The sequence below is a fragment of the Hydra vulgaris genome, chromosome 03, assembly GCF_038396675.1.
Source record: "Hydra vulgaris chromosome 03, alternate assembly HydraT2T_AEP".
In the NCBI taxonomy this organism is placed as follows: domain Eukaryota; kingdom Metazoa; phylum Cnidaria; class Hydrozoa; order Anthoathecata; family Hydridae; genus Hydra; species Hydra vulgaris.
This window is the reverse complement of record NC_088922.1, coordinates 48530001-48545000: the sequence shown is the minus strand read 5'-3', so window position 1 is coordinate 48545000 and position 15000 is coordinate 48530001. Positions and strand designations below refer to the sequence as shown.

At 28.5% G+C, this 15000-nt stretch overlaps 1 protein-coding gene across 1 annotated transcript in view; it reads left to right on the top strand.

The window, feature by feature from the left end:
- Nucleotides 1-15000, top strand: part of LOC100199386 (uncharacterized) — a 93046-nt gene that overhangs the window by 56333 nt on the left and 21713 nt on the right. The window contains exons 21-27 of the mRNA XM_065793502.1: nucleotides 378-446; nucleotides 591-656; nucleotides 746-799; nucleotides 1592-1663; nucleotides 1779-1870; nucleotides 2710-3244; nucleotides 3340-6105. Of these exons, the coding sequence (XP_065649574.1) occupies nucleotides 378-446; nucleotides 591-656; nucleotides 746-799; nucleotides 1592-1663; nucleotides 1779-1870; nucleotides 2710-3244; nucleotides 3340-6105 (3654 nt within the window). The remainder of the gene's footprint in view (nucleotides 1-377; nucleotides 447-590; nucleotides 657-745; nucleotides 800-1591; nucleotides 1664-1778; nucleotides 1871-2709; nucleotides 3245-3339; nucleotides 6106-15000) is intronic.

Genomic DNA, 15000 nt, shown 5'->3' with positions numbered 1-15000 from the left:
TTAATGGTAAGAGAAAATTGAAGTGGTGGGTGACAATTCATCTTCATTGGGTTTGAAAAATTTTAGATTAAAAAAAAAAAATTATTACCCTAATGAGTAGTTTTAGTATCTAAGCAAGCACATTTTGTAAGACATTTTGATAGCTTTGTTTACAATTTGAAAATTCTTCCATTGTCTTCAAATGGTTTCATTGTCTTCAAATATTTTCATTGTCTTCAAATGCTTCCATTGTCTTCAAATGTTCTCGTTACCTTCAAATGTTTATTATTAATAAAATTTAATTTTTAATAAGTATTATAAATAGATATAATACTAATAAATATTATAATTAAAAATAATTTATAGCAAAATATTTATTAAAAAGTGTTTTTAAAAAGGCCTGTCTAACTGCTGAAGAAATTACACTTTTACAACAGAAGATTTTACAGCATCAAAAGTGTGATGAGGTAAAACTTTGTTTTTGTTTCGTTTAAAATTGTTTTAAACAATTTTGTAACTTTTCTGTGTTTTTTCTTTTTCTTGTAATTTGGTTATTATTTTTTTGTTAACCTTTCTGGTTACAATTTTTTTGGTATTTTTAAATATTTTAGCAATTAAGCGTAATGAAAGCGTCATACGATGAACTTTTGAAAAAGTTAAGGAAATCAGAAGAAAAGGTTTAATGCTATTTTTGAATATAATTTTTCATTATATTTTTTATTACAAAAAAATTGTTTGTTTGATACAATTAATAATGTTTGTATAGAGTGAATATGTAACATGTGGAAAATCAATATGTATTCCTCTTAAACTTAGTCAGGTATTTACAATTTAATTCCAAATTAAAAATAATATGTTAAAATGAAATGATGTCGGTTATTTATGACCAACAAATATATTGTGGCACATTTATTGTTTGTAAAATTAAATCATTTATTTGAAAACCCCACTTGTCAACACAACCTTCTTTTGAAATAATCGATAAAAACTGATTATCTAAGGCATTTTTAACGCTAACAAAAACGTAGTTTTTACAAAATCAAGAAAACGGCTTCATAAAGATAACGGTACTAGTGGTCTTTTTGTTTTCAAGTTGGAGGTCTATCTACACAATACTCCATTCATAACTCAATACCAACAATTGATGGGGTTTTTCAAAATAAGTGATTCAATTGTATGCAAGATAATAAAGCTCCATAAATTTATCTATTTCGTTATTCATATAAACATTTATTTATATTTATTTTTATATAATATCGATTTTCGATATAATATCGATCATTCATATAAACATTTATTTTTATATAATATCGATATCAACAATCGCATTAAAATATATTTCAACATCCGTTGTAAAATTTACAACAACAGATTGTGAAAACATTTGCAATAAATTTTAATACTGCCCTCACATTTTACACATGTTCGCATTTTTAATCTCCTCTCCCCCCCCCTCTTCCCCCTTCCCATAGCACACCAACCACCAAAAATTAGTGGATCCGTCACTGTTCAATATATATATTTTTAATTTTGAAACTATTTGATTATTAAATAACTGTAGCTGGTTTTTTGTTTCATCGTTTTTTTACTGTTTTATTTAAAAAATATTTAGGAAATTGAAAAACTTAAAGAAGAAAACAAAGACTTGAACAAAGAAGTTGGATTACTTCGCTCTAAAACTAATGTAAATTATAATTTTAAAGAGCTTTTGCTTGTGTATTAAATGTTTAATACTTGTGTATAAAATATTTAATATTTGGGTATAATATGTTTAATATATATTTAAGTTTTATTTAAAGGATGTACTCTTTCTGGCGCTACAAACAAAAAATGCCCTAAATAAAGAAGAACAATCAACTCAAACTCCAGTTTTTGAGTTTTTGGATTTTAGGTACAAGAAATTAAACATATTTTCATTCATTATGCTATTTATTACGTGGTATTGTTTATATAAATCTATCAGTATCATGTAAAAAAAAAAAATTTTTTAATTTTAAAATATTTTTTACAGAACAGTAAGTCTAGTTTTACTGCAAATAAATAGTTATATTTCTATGAGAATTTGTAAACTTAAATTTATTGTGGGTAGATATAGGTTTTAATGTTCTCAAAAGATTTGTATTTACTGTTTGCATTACTCAATTAACTCTAAAATTACTAGTCATAAATTTTATAAAAGTGTAACATTTTTGCTCTTTAAAATGTGTGTTGAGTTCAAAGAAATATATAAGCTTTATAATATATACCGAACTGCAGTGAATCTGTTGTAGTGAAAAAAAGTTAGTTTAAAAAAAAGTCTCGGTCTTTTATTACGAATTCTTTATCTCTATTAGAAATTTTTATTTATATTTGAAATAATTTTTCTTGATCTGCTTATTTCATTTGTAAATTACAGATAAAACATTCGTAAATTACAAATGAAACATTGGTAAATTACAAATGAAACATTCGTAAATTACAAATAAACATTCGTAAAATATAAATGAAACAAGCTGATCAAGAAAAATCGTTTCTAAAGGAGATAAAAAAAATTTCCAACAAAAGACCGAAACTTTGTTTTTTTATTTTTAATACAACATTAATGTATATCAATTATTTTTATAAATATTATGTAAAAGAAAAAAATTTTAAGCTTTTTAAAAAAACGATTTTTTTTAAACGAGATGATTTAAAATATAGGTTAAAATTCAGGTTACCATTCACGACGTTTTCAGTTTTATGTTGATTTAGATCCCTTGAAGGTTCATATGTCGATGTCTCTGAAAATTTAACTTTGTTAAATGAGTCTTCTGTTCGTTTATCAGATAAAAATACCAATATCTATGCGTTCACTCATGAAAATATTAACCAAACAGCGCAAACCGATTTACTTCTATCACCTGTCATAATAGATGATTTTCATCACACAACACCCAGAACTATAAACAGCTCGCTTAATACAAAATGTAGTTACAATCAATCAACTTTAACAGATTTAGCAGCCGTTAAAACAACATCTTCTGATTTTAGTAAGTTGCCTTTTATGAATGACTTTTTTAATCAGACAACTCCTAGAGAAATGGCAAGGGCTACTGCAAAAAATGATTTGAATCAATCAACACAAACATGTATGAACGAAATAATAGTTACAAAAGATGCTTTAAATCAAACAAGTGATATACGTTCTCAAATAAAAACAGTAAATTTCGAACAGCAAACGTCCTTTAAAGATGAGACTTCAAGACGGAACTCTTCGTCTCACATAGAAGATTTAAAACTTTTAAAAGTATGTTATTTCAAACTAAAAAAATTTTCCTCCTCTATTTATTTTTTATTATTATTTTTTTTTTACGTTTGTTGATGTTTATATTTTTGGTTTAGAATATTGTTGTTGAAGAGTTAATGAAAGTAGTAGTTTTAAATGATGTGCATTGCGACCCGATTGTTTTTCTTAATGACCTTGGTTATCCTGCAGAATTAACTGGAAACAGCGACACTCTGTCATTTGAATCTCCTTTTTTAAACGAAAATCAACATCTTCTTGACAACAAATTTATAGAATCAGTTCTAAAAAACTATGCTCTTACTGGAAAAAATAAAGTAACCGAGAAAGAAATTCGTGATGCCGTTGACAATAATCAAAAGACTTTAGATGAAAATGCAGAAAATAAAAATGTTTCTGAATTAATGCATGCTAGTTTAATTTCTAAGGAAGGAAAAGAAAAAACTGCTAATTTGCAATGGGCAGATATAAAAAAAGATTATAGTTCTTTAAGTGATTTTTATCTCTACTTGAATGAAAGTCTAAAACAACAACAGTCAACTCCGAGAAATAATCCATTGGCTAGTCATCGCAGCAACATATCTTCATCGAGTGCTTTTAGTTGCAGCATCGCATCTCAATCGAGTGGTTGTAATAGTTCTCAGTCTAATCAAACTGATTCTCAAATTTCTGGAGATAATTTAAGCGATTTTAAACTAAATGAAAAACAATTTATTTCTTTAAGTAGTGGCACAGAGTCATTTATAAGAAGTTTGGAAAGCAATACCCCTTTCAGTTCTCCGTTTTTTTATAGTAACGCAAGAATGGGTTCCGAATGCTCAACATGCGGAGTAACTCCACCTAACAACCGAAATATGCCTGCTAAGATCACGAGTGACTTAAATTCATCTACTTCTACTGCAACTTCTACATCAAATGATTTTAAAGTGATTAGTGACCGGTTTGATCAATTAGCGGGAGACTTTTCAGAGACTCACTTTGAAATTCACGACTCTTTTTTTATAAATACTATGAGATTTGACGCGCCTCTCAAAGCTGAAAATTTATTGGGGTATGAGATAGGCGCAAAAAATGAAAAGTTAACTGATGAACTGATTAAAAGCGATTGTTTAAAAGAAAACAGCGAATTCTGTAAACAAGACCTTTTCTCTTCTTTCGATAATATGCTTTTTTTAAACGATCAAGCTTCATCATTCAATAATCACAACAAAAGTCAAAATTTAAATAAAAAAAACTTTCTGGTGAAGAAAAAAGAAACTTACGACAAAGACGAAGAAAAACCGTTTTCCATAACCAATAAAGAATATGGTGATGTAATGGCTCTTTTGGATTATGGAAAGGTTTTGGAACTTCAAAGTTTCAAGTCAAATGAAAAGTCCCAAGAAGACTTTTCTTATGTCAGTAATTTTAATAAATCGTTATTCGATACAAGTATTAGGTCGTCAAACATACCTAAGACCTTCAACTTTTTACCTACAAAAACTTTAAAAGAGAACTCTGATTATATTCATAGTAAATTGATAGTTAGGGACGAAGATAATATTGTTAAAAAAGATAAAGTTGGTTTATATGAAACTCTTGGTAACTTTTCACTCACAAACTGTTATACCAATATTAAAAGCCCACAAACACCAAGGTGTTTAGCGCCTCCTCCGCCAACCAGCGTGAACAGTACTTTAACTCCTTTTTGTTGCCCACCAGCAGAAATGTATGTTGTAGGAAGTTCTCAAAATGAAAAAAATCCAAAAGAATCAAAATCATTTCAAAAGAAATATTCAGGAGTTGAGGAAATAATTTTAAGTTGTTGTCCAAACAGTTATTCGTACTTAATTACTTCAGGTACGGTTTCTCCTAATCTAAAACTCGATTCTCAAGAGGTCTGTACAATAAAAGAAAACAGTTCATCTGAAGACAAATTTTTTTTTAATACGATAAAAAATGAATTGCTGTCAATGGATTGCTTAAACTCTACGATAAAAAATGATAAATTGCATATTGGTTATGTTGGTCCAGATGTTTTGCAAGAAGATAAAGAACAAGAACAAACCAACAATCATAGTAGTTGTTTGAATGACTTTAACACTTCAAGTTTTGATAGCAAAAATGTTGAAACAAATCTCGGAGATATTAGTTCTTCTATAAGCTCAGTTAACACTTCTCAAATTGATACAACATCACAATATTCTGTTTTTCAATTGGATTCTAAAAATGATTTTAATAAATTTAATAATCTTCCTTGTCCATTACTTTCAAAATCTTGTGCCTCTACACCATTGAGTGATAATAAAACGATAAGTTACAAAGATGACCTTGAAGAAAATACAAAATTGATTTTACCAAAAATTTCAGTTGTTAAAAATACCCAGTTAGAAAAATCGTTTATTTCGCACGAAAGTATGCATTTCAGCGAAAACATAAATAGTTTTGATCCATATTTAAAAAGAGCACGCTCAGTAATCCCAGACGATTTTGACTCAATTGAGTCAATTAAAAAAAATAGATCTCGCTCACACTCTCCCGTTCAACATAATCTATCATCAACGTTTGTTAAAAAGGGTTTCTTTTCTTCCAAACATAATAAAACACCAACGATAAGTATAAATGACGACAATAACAAGTTTAAAAAAAACATAAAAGACGATTGGTCGGCGAGTAACACCTTTTTAAATAAGTTAGATCTCGAAAGAAGGGAAAAAAATATGAATCGCAACATTCCTTATCATCGACAAAGCATATTATTATCAAAAAGCAGTTTACAAAAAAAGGACGCTAAATGGAATTCGTATTCCGATGATCTTACCTTTTTAAGAAGAAGAATCGCGTTCATTGATGCTGAAAAACAATCATTGGAAAGACAACTGAAGGTATATATAATTTTAGTCTGCATTATAATATTATAAGATTTATATACAGTAGTATCAGATTAGTCAAGAAATAGTTCTATTAGACTTATATTGATCAAGACATCTGTCATTTTTTTTTTATAAATGTTTTACGGCTAAATAAGGTAAATGTTTACGGAATATACAGTATGTCAAAACAAAAACCCCGAGTATACAGTGTCTCAAAAATCACCCCATGGGACTGTGTGTTTTGGGGTGGCCAAAGTACCAAAATAAGTTGTCTCAGATTTTTGAAAACTAAAGTCCTTGCTTTAAAACACTCAGATTAAGGAAAATCCAAAATATTTTTATTCTAATGATAGTAGTCCCTCAGATAGTGACCAACAAAGTCAAAGATGGTTGCCAAATTTACGTTTTTTATTAAAAAAAAATTTTAATAAAATTTTTTTTTTTCTTGCAGTGTTTTATGAATAATTTTTTTTCTGCTATTTTTTTTTTTATATGTTAAAAAGTATCAAATTATGTACGTATTAAAATGCTCACGAAAAATAGTTTAAATCGCCTCAGTGAACTCGCAAAAAATATGGTATCAAAAAGTATCGACCAAACTATTATTAAATAACGTTGAATAGAGTGCATTTTTAAGAAACTAAAAAATTAACTGCGACTTTTTGCGACTATGCGCTACCTAGATTATAGCAATTTTCAACTTTTTGTTTTCCCAAGTGATAACTTATCAAAAGTCTACATTAGACTTTGTATTCAATAATTATTTGAAAATGACAGTTTACTAATAATAATTGACATTTAATTAGATAACTATTTGAAATAAATATCTAATTAAATTTTTGTTCAATTGAAAAATCGTTACATATAGCCCGAAAAAAGGTATATAATCAAAAAGATTTTTGTTTATCAATGTGTTAACACATGTCATCAAAAATTATAAGTATCATATTCACATCATATGTTTGTTCATCTAACATGCGACAACGATAAAATGTTAGCTAAAAAAACCGCTGCAATAATATTTGACGTAGATCTTAGCGATATCCATCTTATTCATCAGTTCTTAAGTTGTGCGGTCCACAAGATAATCACTTGGAAGTCAGTGATTTAAGAGTCAAAGTAGATATACAAGCACTTATGAATCACACCGCTGAAAGAATTATAAAAATGAGGCAAAAAGAAATAATTGACTATTTGGATATCAGTAACAAACGAAAATTTGTTGCTATTAAAAAGTTGGCGTATGGATGAATCTACTGGACAAACTTTGTGCAGCCAGGCGTTTTCCGATTATGTTAACAGTCAAAATTCAAGTATGTTTACAATTGTAACAACACCTTTGAAGCTCAGTGTGTCAAATTCACAAAATGACTTTTTGTGGACCAACTTGATTCCTCTTTATGTAAGATTTTGTAGACCGATTGAACTGCATTTCATCAAGGAAAATACTGTAATTGTTTCAGACAAACAGCGTCAAATAGAAAATGAAATTTTGGATTTGCATCCAGTGAATATTGAATTGGTTAATGGAACTTTTTTATTATTGATTTTGCGCAAGATTGACGGGAAATTTTTAACAATTATAACAAACACATTGTCAACGCAATGCTATTGTATTTGCGAAGCTACACTAACTGCAATGACGTGTTTTTTTATGACGTGTTTGAAAAACTTTCTAAGTGGGTTTACAGCAACAAAAGGTACACTTATTTATGGGATAACTCAGTTACATGCTTGGATAAGATTTCTAGAGTGACTTTACCTATATCATACATACTCGAATTCATAAAATGGAGCAAAGAATTGAAGACAAAATACGGCAAAAAATAGAAATTCATCCAGAAATTTTCCTGTAGTTAGTGGAGCAGGAACATCTACAACCGGAAATGTTTGCAGAAGAGCATTCTCAGACCCGAAAGCTTGATGAAACAATTATTAAAATGTTCAAAAATGTATTAATTGCAATAAGTTGACAGCAAACACTGAATCCAGAGTTACTTGAGATTTACTGCAAAACGGTATATCGATATGTCGATATTTAGATTTGTATGATTGGTATAAAATACCGTCAACAGTTCACAAAGTTCTTTCACATGGAGCAGAAATAATGCTAAACTCGCCAGTTCCCTTAGGAGTTTTAGCCGAGGAAGCATCTGAATGCCGAAACAAATATTACAAATGACATCGTGAAAATTTGCTTGTTTCGAACATTTACAAGCTCGTAAACGTTCGAGACAAGCAAATTTTAAAGATGTCTTTAACCGTGCAATGAGCCTCCTAACCTCTTATCAGTTCTTTCTCCTTGGAATCTAGACGGACAAAGAAAGTTATGCTCCAGAAGAAGTAAAGAGTTTTTTAATTTTAGAAGTGGAAAATAAGTGGAATCAATAAAACCGTCAGAAATAAAATCATCAAAGTTAGAACCAACAGAAATTATAAATTTAGAAGATGAAATGAACGAATGATAATGAACGAATCAGAAGCTACTAATGAAGATTATTTGGAAAATGAAAACACGTGACGTGTGAAATAAATGTAGCAATATTAAAAGTAAACATTTTGAAAAAATATTTATTTAGCAGAATTTTTGTTAAAGTTTTCCTTTGCGTTTCTAATGCAATTTCAAAAGATATTTTTAAATAATTTCTTATCTTTTCAAAAATTAAAACAAGCTTGTAACCTTTTATAGAAATACTAGTGACCTCTTATGAATTTCTGGCCTGTTACACAGTTTCCTAATTTGATCTGTAAAGGTAATGGATTATTTTTACAAGTAACTTGCTCCAATGAAATAATATAATTAACAATAAATAAGATAATCAGTATTGCGGCTAGTAGCTCGGAGTCCTCCTTTAAAAAAACAAGTCATTAGGGCCCAAGAAATCTAAAAAACTTTCCTTTATTAAGTACTAATTAAAAAAAAAAAAATCAGAAATTTGCACTTTTATAAAAAACTCCTTAAATAGCGCTGTCGGGCGGTGCTATGTTTTGACCCTAAAAACTAAATATGTTAATAAATTGTTTAAATAAAGGACAAAAAGATGAAATAAGTAAAATAAAATTTATTATCTTAAAAACTATTTTTGGCCACCCATTTGTATGAAATTACAACATAGTGCATAAGCGCCCGCAGGATTTTTTGATGTTTCAGATATGACACTTTCACCCATTGTGCAAAATTCAAACTTAAATATGCTCATGGTTATGCCAAATGAGGATGCTTTGACAAAAATTGTGGTGATGAATTCCTGAGAACAAAAATATCCCAAAATCTTTCACTCACCCTGCCCAAACGTGAGGGCTCTAATGTAATAAAAGTTTTAATTTTACTATTTTATAGTGAATTTAAATTCGTCAACAGATCTTGAATTTTATTTGAAAATATTGTAAAGTTCAAAAGTTTTTACCCCCCCCCCTCCCTCCTTCCCCCTATTTTGATTGATTGAAGTTATTCAAACTAATTTTGTAGTAGAGAAAGTTTTTTTATAAGTTATTAATAATACAATCATGGTGAAAAGACATTCAGAAATCAATAAAAAAATTGATATTTGGACCTTATAAAGATGAGAAAGTTTATAAAACTAAAATACTAAATGTTAAGCTTAATTATGTAGAAAACACCATTAGAAATAATAAAACTGGTACCATAAAATTTGCTAAGAAATGGACGTCCCGCTAAAACTCCAATACGCATTGATAAAGAAATTATTAGAAAAGTTGAACAAGATAGAAGACTATCCGCACCAAAGCTGGCAAAAGATTTACAAATAGATCATAATATAACTGTAAATCCTTAAACCGCTCAAGGAACGTGCACAATGGGCTCTCAATCAATGGCGACAAGTTTTATGGTCAGATGAAACAAAGTATGTTTGTTTAGCTCTGATAGTATCGTACGCTTAAATCCTAAATGTTTGACCAACCGTCAAACATGGAGGAGGTATTATTAAGTTTTATTAAAATGTTTTAATATTCTATATGCTACTAACTTATTTTTTCCTTATTATTATAGGACGAATGATGTTTGGAGTTTCTTTGCTTGGAGTGGTGTTGGTGAACTCGAATTCATCAACAGCATAATGGCAAAAGAGATTTATATTCATATAACAAAACAATGACTAAGATTAAGCACCGGAGGAGCAGACTTATTTCGCAAAATTTCATCTTTCAATAATATTGATTCAAAACACACATCGAAGTTAACTTATCAGTGGTTCTGTACAAATAAAGTAGCTGAACAAAAACCATCCAGTTTGTCTCAATTAAAAACAATTCTCATTGAGAAGTGGGAAAATTTGAATCTACAGTTGAAGCGTTACATGGGAAAAAACGACAGATTCACATTTAAAAAGTTTTGAGAATGTATATATTAATCATTTATAAAAGTTTTCATATAAAGCATAGAAGCAAATTAGAAAAAATTATTTCTTGATTAATTTATCTGAAGTTTACATTTTTAATAAAATATTTGTAACTTTTATTAAAAATCTTTTTTTCCTAACTTTATACAAAGACTTTTACAAATGATTAATATATACTTTCTCAAAACTTATTAAATGTGACTCTGCCGTTTTTCCCGTGTACTCTTCAGTTGTTAAAAGACTTAAAAGATTCGCCTAAAAGATTTCTTGCATTCATTTAAGACGGACAAATTGATTATTATTATATTACCTTAAATTACCAAAAAAATTATTCACGGGGTGAATAACACTTTTTAACTTCCATTTTTTCTCATTCAATGTATAATTTTTTTAAGCATAAGAATATGAGTTTCTTATTATAAAAATTTTATTGGATACAAATTTAAATTTTTTTGATATACTGTATACATTTTTCTAAACTGACTAACAAAACATGGGAATGATTTAAAAAATAATTTTACGAAAAGGTTTTTTTTAAATCTATCGCAGATCCTATAAACGGCTTGATCTAACTAGAATCTCGAAAGTATTGAAAATCATTTCGCACTCGTTTTTACGGTGCCGATAAATTGAAAGTGTCACCTCGCATTGTCATTGGATAATAATATTTTTTTGGGAGAAAAGATTCACAATTCTTTAAAAATTTGAAAGCAAAATAATTAGTATTTTGTTTATAAATTTGTTATTATTTTATCATCACATCGGAACTAATTCTAGTTAGTTTTATAAATTTTATCTATGATGGAGAGACTAACGTTTTAACGTTGTTATATAATGAATTATATAAATTTTTCATTTAACAACATTTAAGGAAGAAAAAAATGATTTCTTAAAGCAAAAAAATGGGAATCTTTTTCACATTTCTTTAAAATTAATAAACGAGGGAGTCCTTATGAGCTCGGGGAGAAAACTAAAAAAATTAAAAAATATTTTTAAATTAAATCCCTTCCCCGCAAGTGGGGATAAATGCCAGTGACATTTGGATGTCGTCAATTTTGAAGCGTGTTTGAAATCAATTGAAGCAATTTTGAAATCAATTAATTTAAAAAAGTTTTAATGAATAGAGTTCAGCAAAAATTCACTAAAACTATACTATAAAGGCCAAATCTTTGGTTGTTTCGGAATTATTTTTTCGTTAAAAACTCCATCAGTATAACTAATATAAAATATTCAAGTTCATTTTTATTTATACGAATTACCTAAAGTAGTTCCCAATAAAAATTTTAATTTTATCTAAGACAGATTTGGGTTGACTTGCCTCAAGAGTGGATCCATAGGGGGAGGGAGTTGATAAGGGCAATCCCCCCCCCCCTCTTTCCTCTTCCATTTTTTTCCTTAGATATTTAAAAAAAAATTTTTTTTGTATGCTAATATCGGGATACTGAATAAGCGCAAATTGGCAAAAGTGCGAACTGGCATACGTCCGAATTGGCATAACGCGACGTTAGAATTATCTTGTTCTATCTCCACATTTTTGAGTTTTGAGAAAAAACAATTTAAAAAAGAAAGGCATAAAATTTTTTTTTATAACTTATGTTTTCTCTGCAACTTTATTATTTATAAGCTTATAATACAGTAGAAAAACATTATTCTGAGGCATACAACACTATCAATAACTCAAATTATTCAAAAAGTGGAGATAGAACAAGATAAATCATAAGTGAGCCGAACAAATTAGCAAACATTGGCATAAGTGCAAATTAGCGCAAGTGTGAACTAGCATAAGTGCGAAGCAGTTACAAAAACTGGCAAAATTGCGAACTGGCAAAAGTGCGCCGAATAAATTTGCAAACATTAGCATAAGTGCAAACTGGCATAAGTGCGAAGCAGTTACAAAAACTGACACGAGTGCGAACAGGCATAAGTGCGAATTGGCATAAGTGCGCCGAATAAAATTGCAAATATTGGCATAAGTGCAAATTGGTATTTCGCACTTATGCCAATTTGCACTTATGCCAGTTAGCACTTATGCCAATGTTTGCAAATTTATTCGGCGCACTTATGCCAGTTCGCATTTATGCCGATTCACAATTATGCCAGTTTTTGCAACTGCTTCGCACTTATGTCAGTTTACACTTATGCCACTTCGTACTTATGCCAATTTTTGTAAATTTATTCGGCACACTTATGCCAGTTCGCACTTATGCCTGTTCGCAATTGTGCCAGTTTTTGTAACTGCTTCGCACTTATGTCAGTTTGCACTTATGCCAATCCGCACTTATGCCAGTTCACACTTACGCCATTTGCACTTATGCCAGTTCGCTCTTATGAAATTCGCCCTTATTCACTCGTCCCGTTAATATATTTGACAAAGCATGTTGTTTGAAAACGTAAGAAAACTGTTTATAAGTGATAAGAAAATTTATTAAAATTTTGTGGTGCAAAAAATAAAATTGGAGTATAAAAATTATATTCTGAAAAAAATGTTTTATGATTAATGGACTTGCCTGCTCACAAATAATTAAACCTGAATATCGCCCCCCAGTCTGGATCCAACAATCAAAAAAATGGCCTCCCTCCTTCCTTTCTAGGTCTAGATCCACCGAATCAATAAACCCTTAATATCGAGATCCGCCCCTGACTTTATTTCAAGGTTAGTTGTAAATTAGAAACATTTGCTTTGTCTTTTGTATCTCGAATTATATCGAGTTATATCGCAAAGTTGTCATGAATCTGTGCATTATATCATATTTTTTTCAATATCCACTTTAAATACTTTTGAATCGCAATGTTTTTTCAATTTATCGCAAAAAGAAAATAAAATTAGTTTTATTTTTGCGATAATATCGCATTTTTGCAATACTGGTGTTGCGATTATTCAACCATTAAAATCTAGTAAACTCATAAACAATTTGGTTAAAAAAATTCTTGCTATGGCAGCCGTTAATAAACATAACATGTAATATTTCAAATGGATCTTTTTTGTGATCAACACTTAAGGTTACATTTTAGTCAAGAGGAACACTTAGTGTATTACAATAGTAAAAATGGAGTTACAAAGATTTTGGAAATCCGTTTTGATCCCTACCAATGGCGTTTATCCAATAACTTTTTTAAAAATAAATCTAAAAGCAGTGTTACTGCAAGTCAGAAACATACTTACTTCTATACCTGTAACCTATGCAGCTAATATAAAAGAAACATGTGAAAGTATGAAGTTATTGTTTAAAAAAATCAAGCACTTTCTTTTAATATTTGTGGTGATTTAAAAGTTGTTGCCTTATTATTTGAACTTCAACTCTTATACTTAATTATGTTTCTTTTTAAGTGATTGGGACAGAATAGAGACCAATCAAGAGCTAAATTGCAAGAAAATCTTAAATCATAACTTTAAAATAAAGTTTTTTTGATTTAAAAGGTCATTTTTTGAAATATTTTGAATTATTTATAAGAATTTATAAGTTCTTAGCTTTACTGCCAACCACTTATTAAAGAAAAGTTTTTAAAAAAATATTCACCAAAAATTTTCTTGTTTTTTTAACAAAGTAAAAAAGAGGAAAGTGCATTAAACTTTTTGATTTTATAGTTTTCTCTTTTTTTTAGTTTTATAGTTTTCCCGTTTTCAATTTACAAAGTAATAAAACTGTGTACTTGTTGATTTTGATGATACAAAGTTGTGTGTTCTTGTTAAAGTTATTACCAACATTTTTTTTTTGTTAAAGTTGTTTATAACAACTTCTTAAAGTTGTTATTAAAAACTTTTATTACAATTTAGTTATTAATAAACTAAAAAAAAATTTTTAAATACAATGAATATTTAAATAACAATGTCGGCTTTATTTATAACAAATATAGGTAAACGTTTCATACACAAATTCATTATTTTGTTATAAATTCATTAAATGATAAAATATTGATTGATTTATTTTGTCTGTTGCAATATTCGACTGAGTTATCTAATAAAATATTTATTTATATAATAATATAAACATTAATAATTTTAATAAAAAGTATTAAATATTTTAATACTACCACTTCTATTTGTAACTATTAGAAACCGATTAAAAATCGAATAATATATTGGATTGCCAACACTGCAGTTTTATATAATGTTGCTCTGTTTGAAACATATGAATAGGTATCAAGAAAAAAGTTCAAACAAATTTTATTAGATTTGAAATTTAATTTGATTTCAATATTGATTTTTAAACTTAAAGAACGTTTTTAACAAAATCAGAAAAATTTTTATCAAGCGTTTTAGGACTCATTTAACAAATTTTTGTAAAAAATGATCTAGGGATAAAAGTTTAAATTGAAAATATTGATGAATGCGATGAAACATATAATGATAAAACAATTAACATTTATTCTCGATTACTCAACTTATTAAAAATTAAGAAGCTTGGTTCATTGATTAATAATTGAATGCACACCTATGAATGAGGTTTGAGCTTTCAAAAAAGTAAGCATAGATTTTGGTACTACAGTTAAAAATTACGCAAGCAAAATGCGAGAGCAATCAAAAAAGTCAATAAAAATATTCTAA